The sequence below is a fragment of the Papio anubis genome, chromosome 5, assembly GCF_008728515.1.
Source record: "Papio anubis isolate 15944 chromosome 5, Panubis1.0, whole genome shotgun sequence".
Classification (NCBI taxonomy): Eukaryota; Metazoa; Chordata; class Mammalia; order Primates; family Cercopithecidae; genus Papio; species Papio anubis.
Window position 1 is genome coordinate 101,734,408 of NC_044980.1, and position 20,216 is coordinate 101,754,623.

The 20,216-nt window shown below is 33.4% G+C and overlaps 1 protein-coding gene across 1 annotated transcript in view; it reads left to right on the forward strand.

The window, feature by feature from the left end:
- The window catches only part of FER (FER tyrosine kinase), a 448,142-nt gene that overhangs the window by 117,748 nt on the left and 310,178 nt on the right, over positions 1-20,216 (forward strand). Inside the window, 4 exon segments of the mRNA XM_017960295.3 lie at positions 3,275-3,458; positions 6,845-6,982; positions 7,576-7,695; positions 18,859-18,981. Coding sequence (XP_017815784.3) covers positions 3,275-3,458; positions 6,845-6,982; positions 7,576-7,695; positions 18,859-18,981 — 565 coding nt within the window.

A 20,216-nucleotide genomic window follows, 5' to 3' on the forward strand; every position in this document is an offset into this window, starting at 1 on the left:
CTTGGAGCATAAAATCTTAGTGAGTTGAGTGTTGTGTATTTAGTGAATCATTTTACACCAGCTAGAAAGACAGATGGGTAGTGTGCAGTTTAAATATCTGTGCAAATGGGAGGACAGATGGGTGGTTTAAATGTCTCAATGAAAATGTGTAGAGAGATTGTCTTCTGAAGTTAGACTAAAAAATTTAGGGAATTAGGAATAATAGTTAATATAACAATAAAATTTTTAAATAGGGCAAAATGTGGAATTCAGTGAATTGATTATACCTTTTGAACTGACAGTAAAATGTAACATCTTAGAACACAATACTCAAATACACTTGCATGGTAACTGCCTGTTTTGTTTTCTTATTATGAACATGTGGACTGTAGAAAGTGTCTTTATTACTTGGAATTAACTTATCTGGTTAATTGTACCTGACCTTTTGAACTGTTGTCAGAATTAATTTATTCAATTTCAAGTAGTCAGTGAAACTTAAACTAGCTTAAAAATGGTGAGTAAAAAAAAAAAAAAAAACAGACCAAAAACCAAAAACCTTGAAATGGGCCTTAAAAAGGGCAGCTTCTGTAGCATGAGTTAGTGAACTTTTACTCTTATTCAGGAATTAATATGACTTAGCTTCTAGCCAAAATATTGGTTCCTATATGGGCAGTTATATACCTTAGATCTTGGGTGTCAGCTTCATATAGAAGCCTCCTCCTAACTTGTGTGGGTGGAGAGGAAAAGGGTGCTCATTTTTAGATGGAAGGCTGTGGGCTGGCCATAGATATGTCAGTTGCATTGACCTTTTTTTTTTTTTTTTTTTTTTTTTGATGGAGTCTCATTCTGTTGCCCAGGCTGGAGTGAAGTGGCTTGATCTTAGTTCACTGCACCCTCGGCCTCCTGGGTTAAAGTCATAGTCCTGCCTCAGCCTCCCCAATGCCTGGTACCGCAGGCACGCACCACCACACCCAGCTAATTTTTTTGTATTTTTAGTAGAGACGGCGTTTCACTGTGCTGGCCAGGCCGGCCTCGAACTCCTGACCTCAAGTAATCTGCCTGCCTCAGCCTCTGAAAGTGTTGGGATTACACATTAGCCATTGTACCCAGGCAATTGCATTGACTTTTGGGGACTTTTAATGAAATATATTCTGTAAGAAGAATGCTAAGTAGTAATATTCATGAATAAAAATGCTATTATATTATTCTATGAAAAATTGTTATAGTAACTGATCATGTGGGAGGATATATTCCTTAGAACATTAAGAATCATTCATGGTTAGTATTACGGAAGTCATTTTATTAATTGCTAAGTTAAAAAGTTGTGCCAAGTGTCATGCAGAGTGAAATAAATCTCTAGGGATTTATTTTAAGTGAGACAAAAAGTTTACTGATTTCTGATAAACATTAAAAAAATTCAAATAGATTTGAATTTTTGACAAAATCACTGGGCATACCTCATAGTAAGGAGAATAATCATTTTATATTAAAGTTATATAAACACATATATGATTATTTACTAGTTCGTGACATAAAATATATTATCTTGTGGGTGGTAGTCAAAAAGTTTGAAAAACTACTACTTTAGTGATTAAAGTTGTTTTTTTTTTTTCTTTCTGATTTTCTTCAGGTGAGAACTGAATTAATGTACTTGCTTCCCTCCTGCCACTCTAGTTTTAGAACATGTTTCTGGTCAGCAGTGACAGGGGTTAGAGATACTCAGGTGAAAATACTATTTTCTTATTGAGAAGTTCTTTATGTTATAAAGTGAAATAGATTATCTGGGTAACATTTTATTAATAACTTGGACAGTTATTAATATCCCCATGTGCAAGAGCCAGTGAATGGACTATGGGTACAGAATTAAACTCTTTAATATAATTATGTGTTACTCCCTAGAAGTCAGTGGTGATTCTAGTGTTTGTGAACACTAGAATGTATTGATAGTAGAGACATACAAGTCTGCCAGAAGGTTTGTTTCTGTTTATGTGATGTGGATGTAGTTCCTGAGCATCAGAATTGGAGGGATGATGAGAAAGCAAAGGAATTCTATTTCTCATTCTGTTCTTCTTCCTGGGAATGGTCCGAGGTCTGAAATTGTCCCTCTTTGCAAAGGCCTCACCTTTTCTCTGCTCTTTGCTCTGAGATTCTTAAATGAGGAATACTCAGGTGGTTGCTGAGCCTACGCAGAACGGCAACAAAAGGGAGGCTGCCGTCAAAAATTCTCAACTTAAGATCTGTTTCTGGGGAGGGGATTTATTTGGAGGACCTCTTTGGAAAGGGCAGAAATTAGTAAATATCTTGAACAGTTTGTTTTCTGAATCTACATTGACAAGAGATATTTGCGTAATTTGCATCAAAAGTTTAAGATCTGCTTAAAATTTTCATTTATTTATATATTCATTCGCTTATATTGGCAATCGGTAAATGTTTTCTAAATGACTAGTGGAGGAACCATAAAATGTTTTAACTTATAACATTATCAGTATCTCTCAGACTTCTTCTACATGAAGTCTAAATTTCTCTGCTTGATTTTCAAGTCATTCAGCACCTAGAAGTGCCCTACCTAAGCAGACCTATTTCTTTAACTTTCTCAAAACTTGCTGTCTTTAGATAAGCTTATCTCTATGTAACTTTGTTCTTTCCATGTAGTCACTCAATATTCCAGTTCACAAGGCTCTATGTCAAGGACTCTGTTTTGCCAAATACTGAATTCCCAGTGTTTAGCACAGTTCCTAGTAGTGTTCAGCTAATAATATTCATTGAGTGAAAGGAAGGAAGGAATGAAGGGAAAAAAGGAAGGTGAGAGGAAGGGACTATCTGTTCTTATCTTTCTTATACTTCTCCAGACATGTCCTATATTTTAAGGTTTGCTTCTCCACAAAGCCTCCTCTGAGTACCCTTGTCTTTGTTGGTATCTCAAACATAGACCTAAAAATTTAACATTATTTACAAACTTTCTTGGTTTCTTGGTTTTACAGTTTTATGTGCACTGTTGTTTCAATTTGGTATAAGCTTCTTGAAGATGAAAAGGATCATATATCTGTACTTTTTTGTGTTTTACTTTGACCTTTATTCACCATTTAGTATCCTACATGCCTCCTTCTTGGCAACCTTTGTGTTAAGGATGGGCAAATCAACAGTACCTTGCATAAAGCTAAGCACATAGTGTGTGTTCAATAAAATTTTGTTATTTATAAAATGTGTGAAATAACAAAACAGTAGTAATTCAGTTTTTATGTAGTGAAGATAAAATCTTTTTCTTTTACTAACGTTCTTCAGTTTTTTTTTTCAGGGAAGGAAACTGAAAAGGCCAAGGAACGATACGATAAAGCGACAATGAAACTTCATATGTTGCACAATCAGTATGTATTGGCGTTGAAAGGGGCACAGCTCCATCAGAATCAGTATTATGATATCACACTTCCCCTGCTTCTGGACTCCTTACAAAAGATGCAAGAAGAAATGATAAAAGCACTGTAAGATACATTTTCTTTTTATCATAAAATGCCTTCACAAAATGATTTCAACATATTTTCTCTCTAATTTAGGTGTTGTTTCGTAAGTTTTATTATTGACCCAGTCCAATGGGTATTTCAGACCTTGATTCTTCTTGATTTTCACTTTTGATGTCCCTTCAGTTTGGGCTTATCCCCTAAACCTTCTAGCTGGCTTCCAAAATGGTCCTCCTTTTGTATGTTTTTGTTTTGTTCCCTTAGCTGGAAATTTAAATGAAAAAAAAATTATAAGTTGAAGAGTGTTTGGAAGTGAATATCTGCCTCCAGTGAGTTGGGTATTTAAATCTTGAACAACTGAAAAGGCTCAAGGAAGAGATTTTTTTGAAGGTTTATTTGTCAGCTTCTTGTTCTTTCTTCTGTATAAGATTAAAATCAACAAATGTTTATTGAAGTTTTACATATGCAAAACACATTACCTGATGCTTAGGGATATAGAGATGAGCAGGCCACAGTTCTTGCCTTCCCGATCTAACAATATACTTTAATTAGTAAGTCAAATGCACACATGTTTATCATACACACTGATACAAAATGACAGAAAAAAAAAGTCATCCTTTGGTAGACCCTATCTCCTTGCTTAGTTGTTTTAGTGCCTTCCAAATGACTAAATTCAATTTTCTTTCACTGAAAATTGCGTAGGGTAATTCTTCAATGTTAGAGTTGCTGTGAACTATGTGTAGGGTTGAAGAATGGTGTAGTAATGAAAGAGAGTTAGAAAAGAAGTAAATGGTTGGTTATCTCTCAGGTGGAGATAAAGTTCACAAAGAAGTAGTGAAGTATGAGAAAAGGAACTTGGGCCAGTTTAATGCAGGTTCTTGCATTGTAGTTACTTTATCTGTAATTACATAAATTAGCACATAAGCTCTTAGGTTTAGCATATTTTGAAATGTAAATTGATGTGAAAAATTATTATGAGCATTTTTCAGATTATGGTGCAAGAGGAAGCCTGTATATTACATAAATTAACCCATTTATGCCAGAGGTTGCAAATTTTTTTGTGTGAACATTTTTTGTGTGTGAAAAATCAGACCTTAGCAATAACCTTGAGCAGTAGGATATAAATAACTCCCATAAGCTTAGCATTCCAACAATGGAACACTAGTCATAAATGGGTTAATAAATGCCAAAGTAACTGTTAAAGGTAAAATGATAACTTTTAAAACAAAACATTTCGTTTATACACTACATTGCACTTTGCAAAGCAGTTTCATGTGCATTTGCTCACTTGTTCCTTACAGTATCCTCTAGAGTGAGGAAGTACAGGTTATATCCAGGGTTTATCTTTGACAGACAAGTGAGAATGGACCCAGAATCACAAAGCTAAGAGGTGGCAGATCTGGAACTTGAAGCTTGAAGTCTTCTAACTAACCCTGCACTCTCTGAGAGGAATGTAGTGATTTGAAGAATGTACCCTTAAAATTCCTGTGTACCCAGAATCTCAGAATGTGACCTTATTTGGAAATAGGGTCTTTGCAGATGTAATTAGTCAAGGATCTCAAGATGAAATCATTCTGGATTTAGAGTAGGCCCTAAATCCAATGACTGGAGTCCTTGTAAGAAGATGAGAGGAAGGACACAGAGAGACACACAAAAGGCCTTGTGAAGACAGAAGCAGAGATTGGCATTGTTTTCTTTGAAGGGCTCCCTGGTGCCATAACAAATTTAGTACAACTAGCTATCACTGTGTTAGATTATTCTGTTTACATATAAATATTTCAGGTTAGGGATAATATTTCTTGGGCTATTGACTTCCACAGCCTCTGAAATCAGAAGAGCAAATTTGTCTTTGCTGCCTTCCAGACTCTGCTTGACTTTTACTTCTCTTTGTATGAAAATAAAGATAATTAGATAGTATATACTTGTGTGTAGGTAAGACTAAATTTTAGGTGATCTTCCGTATTCACATAAGATAAAGTGTTTTTAGTTAATTTGAATATGTAAACTTTTTAGTGTTGATAAAATAGTGAAATGTCTACTTAAATATTTGATTCATAAATTTACTTATCTCTAAAGTACGTACTATTGATTTAGAAATATTTCCTTTCCTACTTCCATTTATTAATAGACATTTTTAAACTGTTCACATGAATTTTCAAGAATAGTATCTTCATCATCACTGGAATATTTTTTTGAGACATATAATAGTTTCCCATGGTATGTTATTTGTACTTTGTAATATATTATTTTAGATTTAGAATTTAAAAATTCGAAGCATGATTATATCACCTCTGTTGAATCTCATGGAACATTCATGTAATATTAGGAGATTTTTTTCATTTTTCCTCCCCATTTGTATTAAAGGTGAATGTTAATGATCTCCACTGTCTTGCTTTAAAAGAATTATTTAGATAGGCTCATTTACATGAACAACATTCAGTACTTTTACTTATGAGATTATAATCCCAGAGATATTAACTAAATCTGTATTAAATTTTTCTGCCTCCCCTTTTCTTTAAATTGTGTCTGTCAGGTGATTTCTCTAATTATTTGAAACTAGCATTGCCTGAAACAGTTTAAATCTCATTTTTTTAACCTAAATGATATTTTCCTATTTAAAATAAAGTAATTGAGAGAATACCTCACAATAAGGGAACTTGTGAGGATTAGTTTTTTATAAGTAATTATTGTGGAAAAGAAAAACAAACCATGCTTTATATTTATTTCAGCATATGCAGGATAAACTTGTCTGTCTACACTTGTTGACAGTGACCTATGGCATATTTTTACAGTATATCATTTTTAAGTAGGAAGCTGGTCTTTGCAATGGAATAGTTTTTTCCCTTTTGCATTTATTAGACCAGGCTAATAATTTTGATGACATTTTTGCTACCGATTGGAGGTCAAGAGAAGAAATGTAGATGTCTTTCAAGGTATAGAACCAGTTCAACTAAGTATACAAAAAAGAGCAGAGGCCCAGAGAAGCAGGGAAGAACCAGACAGGTAGAGCATGTGAGGAAGTAGCAGACACTGGAAAGGAACATTAAAGAGTCAGGAGTTGATCAGAGTTCCATGTTATACAACCCAAAATTTATATGAGAATATTTTGACACAGAAAGTTATCAACTCTGGCCCTACATTTTGGACGTATCACATACATGTTTGAAAAAGTAATGCCTTATTCTAGATCATTTGTAATTATTGTATGATAACAAATATAAATTGCTAATCTGTACATTTATATAATCCCCCTACTTTCCTCTCCAGGTATGAAATAAGGTGGTACAGGAAACAAGCATCTGTACATTTTGATGTTACATTTCTTATGCTTATTGTTCTGAATCCTTTTTGAGATGGTATTTCTCTTGATAAAACTTTAAAATGCTGCAAAATTTTATTTTTGTTTTCAGCAAAGGTATATTTGATGAATACAGCCAGATAACCAGTCTTGTCACAGAGGAGATAGTGAATGTCCATAAAGAGATTCAAATGTCGGTTGAACAGATAGATCCTAGTACAGAATACAATAATTTCATAGATGTTCACAGGTATGACATGTTTATTCCTCTTTAAGGATTTATGACAGTATTATTTTTCATTCATATAATAGTTAACCACAGATAAAAATAAGAAATATTTAAGATCTTATTAAGACATATAATATTTCAGATTAATTTGCTTTTAATTTTAAAAGTTCTTTGTCAATGATGATAACTATATAATGTATAGTTTTTTATATGTAAAAATATGTTCGTTGTTAATCCATATTTAATCCATGCTGAAATCCATATTCAATCCATGAAATTATGTTTTCTTTTTAACACTTATATAATAGTACCATAACTTTATATGTATATTAAACTTTATGATGCACCAAATACTTTTCCATGGCATCTTATTTTATACTTACTACAATTGTGACAGGAATAAAGCAGGTTAATACCTGAATTCTGCAAAAAAGGAAACTAAGTCTCAAGTTATACAATTTTGAAACCCAGGATTTAGTTGTGATTTATACTCTCTGTGTTTACTTTGTTAACATAATTTTGGATAAAAACAAATATTCTGCCTTTGGTGTATATGAAGATGTATTATGATACTGTATTTACAATGACCAAAATTATTTGGCATTCTTTACTAGAACAACGGCTGATAAAGAACAAGAAATAGAGTTTGATACTTCCTTATTGGAAGAAAATGAAAATCTTCAGGCAAATGAGATCATGTGGAATAATTTAACAGCAGAAAGTTTGCAAGTAATGTAAGTATTTACAAAATATGAACAGCTTAAATACTAGTATTATTATTGCTTTATAGTTGTACTCTATCAGATTTAAAATTTCAATTGTTTTTACAAGTAATGAAAAGTAAATTTTGGGGGTCAGAGTGACATGTTTTGAGAAATATGTTAATTTTACTCATTTTCATCACTACTTTTGGTAATTCTGAATATCAAAGTTCTGTGTGATGTTACATTCATTTGCCCAATTGTTGCTAGTATTTGACATTAGAATAATGCTTTATGCTTTTCCAAATTTATATATATTTTTAAATCTCATTTTATCCTCTCAATTTATTGGAAGAACCATTTTGGAAATTAGGTTGTTTACTGTTAGAGATAAGAGAGTTATTGATGTCAGAGCACTTAGTACAAAAAAATTGACTTTTAATTGAATTATTTTCTCTTGAAGCAGGGATGTCTTCTGTTATATAGGCTATTAAATCAGTTCCGTCTTCACTTTGTTGTTTTTGTTGCATAAAATATTAAAGGAATTTTGAGAAATCTCGATGTGTTTTTAGTTCTTTTCAAACGTTAAAAGCAATTAGTAGTACATTTTTGAATTTAGAAAACATAAGGTGCTCTACTTCTAAATATTTAACCTATCTCCTGATTTTGTTTGGGAGCAACACAAGGAAATATATTTATTAACAAACATTGCATGTGTTTTTCTTTATGCCGGATTCACAGCTATAGGTGATTATGCACTCATTGCTCCTCAATGTTAGACATGTTATATCGTATCACCTGTTGGAATTTTACCTGAAATGGCTCAGCCAAATGTCCCTACCTAATATAATTAAACAATCTTCTTTCTGTTGTTCAGTAACATGGTAGTGGTACAGGTAATTAGCTAAGGTGGGAAACTCGGACTGACTCTTGGAAAGGGTTTTGGAATCTTTTTTTTTTTTTAATTTTATTTCATTTTTTTTTTGAGTTGAAGTCTCACTTTGTTGCCCAGGCTGGAGTGCAGTAGTGCGATCTCGACTCACTGCAACCTCTGCCTCCCAGTTCAAACGATTCTCAGGCCTCAGCCTCCCGAGTCTCTGGGATTACAGGCATGTGCCACCATGCCTGGCTAATTTTTGTGTGTTTTGTAGAGATGGGGTTTGCCCTGCTGGCCAGGCTGATCTCAAATTCCTGACTTCAAGTGATTCACTTGCCTCGGCCTGCCAGAGTCCTGGGATTATAGGCGTGAGCCACTGTGCCCAGCCAGGTGTTTGGAATCTTTAAAGCTGGCTAGATAGGATTGAAGAAACTAACAAATATTTGTCCACGAATCATGTGTACAAGATGAAGGCTTAATAATTATGGTATACTGACTACTGATGAGAGCAGTGGAGGCATGGGAGTACCCTGCATTACAGAGTTTTGCCTAGCAGCCTTATTGGGATTTTTGAAGCTATTCCTGAGTTTTTCATGCCCTACACAGGAGTCGCACTTTGACTAGGTTTCTGCCCATTGATATTTAAAATGTCAGCTATCTCTAAACCAGTAGTCCTTGCCCTGGGTGATTTTACACTCCAGGGGACATTTGACAGTATCTGGAGACATTAGCTATAGATGCTGCTAAGCATTCTACAGTGCACAGGACAGCCTCCCAAAGAAAGAATTACCTAGTGAAAATATCAGTAGTGTTGAGGTTGAGAGACTCTGCTCTAAACAATAGAGTTGAATGTATGGTACAAAATAGATAGCAGAGTTTCTCAATTCCTGTGCAGTGAGACATTCCGTTTCTCAATGCACGTGCTGCTGGTGAAGGAATATGACATAGATTATTCCTGTTTTTTTGTGTTATATAGCTCCCAAATAACTCACTAATTTATTCATCCAGTATATTTACTATATATCTAAGGTTGTAAGGGTTAATACCTTCAAGGAGGTTACACTGAAATTGATTAATATGTTTTAATAAACACCAAAAAGAGTGAGTATGTAGATATTGGAATATAATGTGGTAAAATTAAAAATAGCTACCTGTTATAAGCTTATGTAAAATTAGAGATTTTGTGACCAAAGAAGAATTTGTTTTATAGCTTTCTAGGGTATAATGAGAGCAAAATTAGTTATGCTCATAAATCATTGTTTCTTAATTATAGTGGTGAAGCAGTAAACAAAAATGCAATAAATTGAAGGTAATAAATCTTTGATAATGTGATAGAAGTTTTAATTGCTCACATTTTACTGAGATAAAACTTTAGTTACATTTCATTGAACAGTATCTGTATTTAGGGTATGAGTTTAAGATTAGGGTTTCTTCAAGAATTTTATTCCCAGAGAATTATTCAGTATCTCTGTTGGCACTTTCAAATAAATATAAGGTAATTCCGTTAAAACTGTATGTATTTTTTGAATGTAATGTAAGACTTAGGAAAATCTTTCTTCCTTTTTTTTTTTTTAACTTAGTAGTGCTTTAAGTTAAACATCTTTTCTTTCCTAAAGGCATTAATATTGTTAATTTAGTTGTAGATTGTATTGTAATATTATTCTAATAGAAGTGAAAGAAACAAATGAACAGTTAGTTCCTGGAAAAAGAAATGCAAATTACCAATAGTACTTGGAAAAGATATTCTTCATTGGCAATTAAATATAAATTAAAAAGAATTAGGCTATTTCACTTACCAGATTAGCAAAGATTAAATAATTGGATAATACCCAGTGTTATATAACATACAGATATATAAGCGCTCTTATAGCATGTCTCTACATATGTAAGTTGGTGTATAATTTGGCAAATTATGTTTGTGAAACTGGACAGATTACTTATCCCCTCTGTTATGGAAATCTAACACTATGACATGTACCTGATAAAGTTACCACTTTTACCCATCTGAATATGTACCACAAAGCATTTTATTGTAGTCTCATTATTTATATATCAACAATATTTATCAAGGTCTAAATACATAGGAGAGTTAAACTCAATTATTCGTAGGATTATCTCCTATTTATAGGAAAAATTTTTGGATGGTGTCTTACCATGTGGTCAAAGGCTGTTTCTCAGCTTCAGGTAACTTCTAGTACTAAGCACCTGAGGCTGTGCACTTCCCATCACACATGCATTTAGGCTACATTATTTTTGGGCTTAAATCTGAGGTTGCTTTCTTTGTTTCTATTACATATAACATAATCTCTCTCCTTCCCTACCAACACCTGTCTCCCATCTGCCTCTTTTTTTTGCATCTACCTTCTTTGCCAAATGCTGAAAGGTTTTTTGCGCTTAATTTATTTTTAATCATCTATTTATTAAAATTATATATGCAAATATTTCATCTCATCTAGTTACTATTTAAATGAATAATTTGGGACTCAGTAATTTTAGTTTATCAAATTACTTGAAAAATTAAAGTCTATACAATTTTGAATTGTATAAAGTCTATACAATTTAGAAGAATATATTTAAGTGTCTGTTTTGTGCTTTTTGTCATTATGGACAGATGAGTCGTCTAATGGTGACCTATTGCAAACTTAAATGGAGTTTTGAATCAACACGTCAGTAGGCGAAGTATGACAAATTAAAGATAGCAGGTTATTCCAAAATAATATAAGCATTAACTTGTCTGCAAAAGAAGGAATTTTGATTAATTTTAATAAAATGGTAAAGAATTAAGGTCCTATTTAGTTATTTTGTTGACTCTGTTTTCTGATTTCAAATGAGGTCTCTTTATTATAAGTTGTTATTGCCTGTCAGTAGTAGATATATTTGAATACCGTGATTATGTGAAATGTATAGTCTTATATTCTAAAGCACAATCTGGTCTCAGGCCTTAGGATTTCAAGTACATTTTAAAAAATTTAAAATCAGAACATATTTAGCTTTTCTAATAGAATATAAATAGGATCTCTTAATTGAAGAATGGTAATTCTCTATGTGGAAAAGTGATTCTCTTGGTTCTTATAGGGCATGAGTCAGCAAACTATAGCCCATGAGGCAAATCCAGCTAGTTGCCTATTTTTGTGCAGCCTATGAGCTAAGAATGCTGTTTGCATTTTAAATGGTTGGAAAAAAATCAAAGGAAGAATTATATTTTGTGACAAACAAAAATTATGTGATGTTTACATATCAGAGTACATAAATAAAGTTTTATTGGAACACAGCCATGCTCATTCATTTACCTGCTGTCTGTGAGTGATTTCCTGCTACAGTGGCAGAGCCAGGCAGTTGTGACAGAGACCATATGTGGCACACTCATCACTTCACACTGCTGCTTGGCACTATACAAATCACAGTGACACAGTTATAACTCAACAGCATTTCGAGTGCCACACATATCAATGTACTGTGGCATCTTATTTTTATTATCAGTTCATGCCTGTAGTGTCAAAAGAAGAAGAGGAAATGGATTTAAAATGTGGCACTTTTAAGGCACAGCAGAGTGTGGATTATTTTGTTATTGAATTCGATGGAAAAACATTGTGTTTATTATGCCATTGCACCACGCCTGCTAAGCACTGAATATACTTAATTAAAATCTCATGCTCATGGATTGATATTGGTATTTGGCAGTACCGGTCTATGTACTGTACAAATATGAAAGACTTAAAATCTTTTTAAATGTCTGCATTAATAGGTGAACATTTACAGTTGATTTTGATTGTAAACACTAACTTTGAACTGCAGTGATAGGGGAAGTATTATGGCCATCAAAAGATTTTCATTCTTCTCGTTAGGAGACTGGCATTACAATAACATGTACCCAATTATTACTATATTTTGAATTTGCCAACAAAATATTTGTGAATATTTGTTTTCTCTTTTGTTATATAAATACCTATATACTATGCTTGATTTTGCCTCTTGGTGGCAAAGTCTAAAATATTTGCTCTCTGTACTTTTATCAGAAAATGGTTGCTGACTCCTGTTATAGAGGATGATATCAATTTAACCCATCCAACTCTCTGAATCAACCTTGTACTGAATGGGGTGTCAAATACTCCACTACTCCTTCATCTCTTACATAGAACCTTGCTTTTACCAAATCTGTTTTGGGCTGTTCTTGTTTACAGTAGTAGCTCAAGTTTGATCTCTGGTTGAACATATACAATATTAGAATTTTCTCAGGCTGTGTTAGGGGAATACTTTAGGAGTGAATTGGAAGGATTTGGAAAAATGTAAAATATTGAAGTCAGGTGACATGTTGGAAGGACTGTTTGATTAAGGGAAACAAAGTTGTAGGGAAGAAAGCAGATGGAGTTTTTGGATTGGAGGTGGAGTAAGTGGGTATTAGGAGGTGACTATAACAGAAACTTGTAACTTTTGCTTGGTTGTAGAAGCCATCTTCTGTTTACTCTTGAGAAAAGCTCATAAAGATTTGTGTCACGGTATAGAATGTCATCCATAAAAATCCTATGCTCTTGCAATTATATTTTGAGAAAGAGATGGCAAGAAATAGTTTATATTTTCAATTTATGTTGCAGCAATAGAGAAAAAGAGATGTCAGAAAAGTTACCTCAGGCAACTATAAATTCCATTTTTAAAATTAACTCAAATATCACACTTAAAGTTACAGCATTGCAAATTTCATGTAAGAAATAAAAGTTAAGATGAATTGTTTGTCAAGTCATAATTTTTTTGGAAGTTGGAAGTTTGGTCCCTTTAGTTGTAAGATTTAGATCGTGACATCCAATGATTATGATATAAAAAGTGTTGGATAAGTGTTAGAAACTTTTTATTATCCATAATAAAGGTTTTAGGACTTTGTATCTTTTTTTTTTTTTTTTTTTTTTTTTTTTTGAGATGGAGTCTTGGTCTCTCACCCAGGCTGGAATGCAGTGGTGCAATCTCTGCTCACCACAACCTCCGCCTCCCACTTTCAAGTGATTTTCCTGCCTCAGCTTTCTGAGTAGTTGGAACTATGGGCGTGCACCACCACGCTTGGCTAATTTTTTGTGTTTTTAGTAGAGATGAGGTTTCACCATGTTGGCCAGGCTGGTCTCGAACTACTGACATCAAGTGATCCACCCGCTGCAGCCTCCCAAAGTGCTGTGATTACAGGCGTGAGCCAATGTGCTGGGCTGCCTTTGTATCGTTTAATACAATTAAATCTTTAAAAATTACCTAACTAAAGCATGCAGATGATAAAATCTGTAAAATCTTACAAAAGGGTATACAATAAAAATTAAAATTTTCCTTTCTTCTTTTTGTTGACCACCATCACTACCTTCCAGGTTTAACTCATGAAAAAAGTGTATGTATTTTTCTAGAATGTGTATACAAGCATATACATGTATATGAATTGTTTTCTTCTGTGTAAGTAGGAATTATTTTATGCATATTCCTTTGTGTCATCCTCTTTTTAAACATGTATTAAATCTTCTTAACGTGTACAGTGTTTTACTACTTGTTTGTAACGTAATTTCTTTAGTTTTGTTATTTATTGATGGGCGTTTAGGTTATTTCCAGTTTTTTCCATCGCCAGAGTTGGTGCTAGGTTTTGTGGGACTCCAAGCTTATAAAATTGGAGTGTAGGGAGCATCTTTAAGAAAATCTATACAAACTTACAAATACAAAATTAAGTATAGAGTCTTGGAAGGGATCATGCAAGTGAGGCACCTGAGAATTAAGCATCATTAGCATCACGATACATTTACCTTTGTTTATTGTGATTATACAATAAACATTCTTGTATTTACATCTTTGTACACTTTCTGAAGCGTATATGTAGGATAAATTCTAGAATGTGTAATTACTAAGACTGGATATTAGTTGCTAAGGGTGTGGATTTAGGATTTAAGCTGCCTGGGCTCTATTATCAGCTTTTCCCACTTACCAGCTCTGTGACCTTGGACAAGAGCCTTAACCTCTCTGCCTCAGTTTTTCATATGTAAATGGAGATCATAAGGGTGTTGTAAGAATTATATAAATTTAAGTGCTTATTTATAAAGTACTTAAAACTATGCGTGGTACTCAATAAATGTTAAGTATTATGTCATTTTGTGAATTTTTTCCAGGCAGAGTCATTTTATCACTTTTAACTGCTTTGCATTATAATATTATAATATTTAATTTAAAAATGTAAAGAATAAACCATTTGAACTGTTACTATTTTCTATGTTATTTTATTTTATTTAAGTTCCAGATACATGTGCAGTACGTGCAGGTTTGTTATATATAATGTGTGCCATGGTGGTTTGCTGCATCTATCGACCCATCACCAGCTATTGTCTCGCATGCATTAGCTGTATATCCTAATGCTCTCCCTCACCCTGCCAGCCCTCCCCTCAGAGGCCCCAGTGTGTGGTGTTCCCCTCCCTGTATCTATGTGTTCTCGTTTGAACTGTTACTATTATATTTGTATATGAAACGTAATAACATGATGGTGAATATTGTACTTTGAAATTTATGAACTATTCTTACATTTATTATGTCATCTATACATGAACTGTAATTACTCAAATGTTTTTCTCTTCACTTAATTTACACATTACAGGATTTTTTTTTTAAAGGGGATAATGATAAGAAAGAGTAAATACTTTCCATATATATATATATATATATATATATAAAATATATATATATATATGGCAAGAGAGATAAAAAAATATATATCTATATATTTGAGATGAAGTCTTGCTCTGTTACCTGGGCTGGAGTGCAGTGGCATGATCTTGGGTCACTGCAACCTCTGCCTCTCAGATTAAAGCGATTCTCCTGCCTCTGCCTCCTGAGTAGCTGGGATTACAGGTGCCTGCCACCACACCCAGCTAATTTTTGTATTTGTAGTAGAGATGAGGTTTCACCATGTTGGCCAGGCTGGTGTCAAACTCCTGACCTCAAGTGATCCGCCCCCCGTCAACCTCCCAGAGTGCTGGGGTTCCAGGTGTGAGTCACTGCTCCTGGCCTCCCTGTATAATTTTATTCTTCTAAATCATTTGTCTTCTCTTTGATGTCTGTCTAGTAGAATGTAAATTTCCTGAGGGCAAACTTGTTTATTGCTGTATCCCTACTGTCTAGCAGAGTGTCTGACAGAAGGAATGTGCTTAATAAACACTTGTTTAAATGAATGACTGAAGATTTGAGAAGAGAGGTGAATGGAAAATTAACCAGGAAGAGAATGAGAATAAGGGAAATGTGCAGGGAAAAGAAGCAAAGGATAGAACAGAACAAAGTGATAAGGAGAGAAAAGGCTTTTTATTAAATTCAGGTTTGATGTAGCATGGTCAAGGCAGTGATAAGAAGCTGTTTGTTTTTTCTGTTCCCTCCAGACTTGGGTGACAGAAAGTGGTTGGGACAGATTCTGAGGTAGGGCTCTGTGTTCTGAACTTTCATTTGGATTAAATGAAATTATATGTAAGGCAGAGTTTGATAAATGGCAAAACATTATGTGTTATTTACTTACTTATTTATAATTATTTAATAAGGAAGTTGGAGCCAGTGGTTGAAATGTAGCTTTCTTGAGAATGATCTTGAATCTTACTACAGTAATTCTTCTTTATCTGATAGTAAGAATATGAACTATTCCATGTAAGCGAATTCTCTCAATAACTGAAGCTTGTATCTCCATGATATTCAAAAACATAATTTTACTAGATTTGATACAAATCTTTTATGAATATATATATATGATTAAAGAAAAATGTTCAATCTGACCTTTCCCTGATGACTCTCGATCATTATTATAAGTATTATTGCTTTTATTTTGCTTTAATATCAAATGCCGTCAGAGACTTACTGAAATTTATTATGTTGTTTCACTCTAAATAAAAATGAAACAATCTTTATTGCCGTATTTAGCATTCTTCTGATTATGTATGATAGTTTTTCTGCCTCTCTTTATATTACTTATTATTTAATGATTCTAAAAATCTGTTCTTGTTATAAGAGATTCAAACAGTGTTGATATATATGGAGTAAACTATGAAAGACTTCTTTGGACTTAAATCACTCCCTACTCCAATCCCACACCTCTTGAGAGTTTGGATAAAACTTTGGTTTGTAGTTGTCTGTTTCTTATCCTATATATTCATATATAAACACATACCACATAAATACATACATATTGTATTAGTCTGTTTGCACTGTATTAGTCTGTTTTCATGCTGTTGATAAAGACTTCTGAGCCTAGGAAGGAAAAGATGATTTAATGGACTTACAGTTCCACATAGCTGGAGAGGCCTCACAATCATAGTAGAAGGCAAGGAGGAGCCAGTCACATTTTACATGGATGGCAGCAGGCAAAAACAGTTTCTGCAGGGGAACTCTTTGTTTTAAAACCATCAGATCTCATGAGATTTATTCACTATTGTGAGAAGAGCATGCGCAAGACCTGTCCCCATGATTCAGTTACCTCCCACTGGGTTCCTCTGGCAACTTGTGGGAATTGTGGGAGTTATAATTTGCGATGAGATTTGGGTGGGGACATAGCCAAACCACATCACACTGTCATACAAATTACCATAGGCTGGATGGCTGAAACAACAGAAATTTACTTCTCATAGATATGGAGGCTGGGAAGTCCAAGATCAAGATGTCAATTGATTTTGGTTACTTGTGAGGGCTCTTTTCCTGACTTGTACATAGGTAATTCTTGCTGTGTCCTCAGGTGACCTCTTCTTTGTGTACGTGAGGAGAGAGAGAGGAGAGGTAGTGAGTTCTGTGCTGTTTCTTCTTCTAAGGGCTCTAATCCCATCATGAATTTCCCACCTTCATGACTTCATCTATTCCTAATTACCTCCTAGAGGCTTCATCTCCAGATACCATTATATTGGGGGTTAGGGCCCCAACAGATGAATTTTGGGGTCACAATTCAGTTCATGGAACATATGCATGTATATGTATTTTAATATAATTAGAACAATGCTATATGTATTCTGCTACATCTTGCCTTTTAATTTAAAATTATATCTTAGAAAAACCTTATATATGTGTGCCTAATTCTTTTTTAGTGACTGTATGCTATACTAGGGCATTCAAAGATTTTGTAGTTTTTTGCTTTATAATCAATATTGCAACAAATATTTTTGTATGGACAGACTTTGTGCATATTGTACAAGTGTTTTGGTACGACACATTTTTAGATGGTCAAATAATTTTCTAATTTAAAATTTGAGAGACAGTTCCAAGATGACCCCTGAAAAATTTGTGCCAATTTTTTCACATCAGTGTTGTATAATTGTTTCCATTTTAAAAAAATTGTTATTACTGGATATTCCAAGTATTTTTCATGCTTGTCAATTTTAGTAGGTGAAAAATAACTTATTATATAGTCAGTCAAGTTGTAATAATGTCATATGCTTATTGATCATTTAATTTTTTCATGGTGAACTTCTGTTGTGATTTTTTGTCCATTTTCATGTTAGTTTGTCTTTTTTCTAAGAGTTTTTCTACACGAAAAGGGCTCTTGTAATTTGCACTGCATGTATTTCTTCAGTCTGAATTTTGCTTTTGACTTTATGACCTCTTTAAGTTCAAATAAATTTACATTTGTATAGAGTTAGATTATTTAATATTTTCTGTTTTATCTTTTGGGTTTCATATCTTGCTTTGAAAAGCTGAAGATAAAAATTTTAAACTGATATGATAGCCATGTATGTTTTTGTGGTAGAAATATTTCCATTAAGCACTCAATGCATTTTATGCAAACATAAATTGTCTGGTTTGTGAGTGCATATTAATGTATGTGTTAAATTGTCTTCAATTCTATACAGAAAATACTCCTAAAGTATTATTACAATGTGTGAAAATAGAAATAGCTTACCATGAATTTAAAATGACAAATGACTGAGCCTCACTTTCATTTCTTTAAAATAATAGTATGTATCTCAGAAGACTGTTGTGAAGAGGAAATGAGATAGCATCTGCAAATAATACTACTTACCATTTACTCAGTGTCTACCAAAGTTGTTTTCTTCTCTTTTCTTTACCTACTTCTCTTTTTCTTTTTGGTGAAATAAGATTCTAGACCAGTATTGCCCAAGTACTTACTGTGATTATTGAAATATTCTTTTTTCCACCATCCAGTAAGGTAGCCAGTAACTACATTTCTGTTTAGCATCTGAAATGAGCTGAAATTTTACTTTAGTTTAAATCAAATTATATGTGGCTACTGTTTTGGACATTGCCACATAAGATGTATGAATACTTTTTTGATATGTATAAAGTGAACATAATTTGTTGATTGATATTGAGAATAATGTTTATTCTAGGTTGAAAACCTTAGCAGAAGAACTTATGCAAACACAGCAGATGCTTTTAAACAAGGAGGAGGCTGTTTTGGAGTTAGAGAAGAGAATTGAAGAATCTTCCGAGACTTGTGAGAAGAAATCTGAGTGAGTAAAAGAGAAACAATTTGAAGGAAGAATGTTTAATTGTAGTTTTACAAAAATATTTTAGTTACATGGCAGTATGGACATAACATTTCTAGAAGCAGAAACTTTCATTTTAACTGTAAAATTTTGTATAGTTAATTTCTAGGATTCTGGAAAAATGATTCTGTGGTTTTAAAAAATATAGTGTCCTTGGGAAAAATGATTTTGTCTTTTTGTAAATGTAGCATCCTGATCATATGTCTCAATGTTTTACCAGTTTGAACTATTTTTCGAAAATTCATTGTTAAAGCTGTCTTTACTTTCCTATATCCATTTTCACCAGACCCATTGCGAATTCCCGTTAAGAAAGTGGCAGACTAATATTACCTATAAATAGGCTCTACTGTGTTAAAAGGAAGCAGACTGATTAGAAAACAGATAAAAATCACTCAGTGATTAGCTGTGCTGTTTTGTCTTGCTGATTTCTGGATTTGTAAATATCTTCCTAGGTCCACAGACTTTACTTGTGTTGGTATACTCTTCTTTTACTGACTTCATTAGGCTTTCTACTGCGTAAGAATTTAAATTTTAATCTAAACTTCATGTTTCTAATCTGCCTTTATTAATTGCATCTACAACAGTGGTTGCTGGTGTGGTTTTTCTAATCCTGACTAGACTTTACATATTTCTTGCTATTATACTCTCACATATTCTTTGATTTATCTAGACTCTCAAGGAATTCGTGATATATAGGATTTCTCTGGTTTGTACCTGCTCTTTCTGCACAACTTTTCATATATCCTTCACTTATTTCAGATCTCTGATTACTTATCTCCCTCATCATAGTGAGCAGATGGACATCCACATCCCTGAAAGAAATTAGAAACATTGGACGACATTTTTCTTCTTTTCTGAGATTAGAGTTCCAAACCTACCCAAATTTGTACTCATTCTCTTTCCTTACTTCAGTAGAGGAACTGTTCTTTGTCCTAAGTTCATTTCTTATGCATTTTTTTTTTTTTTGGTATTTTATTATTTCTACTTTCACAGGTTTTACATAATTTATATATTATGTTCACCTTTCCTTCCCAACTGGGTCCTTGTGCTCACTTTTTAAATATACTTAAATGTTGACTCCGAAAAGCAATCCCCACTTCCCTACCCACCCCAGATAATCCTTCTTAAATCTCCATATTTTTTCCCAACTACTATCTTTGCTTTCTGTCTTCTTAGTTCAAACTTGTTCCAAGAGTAAT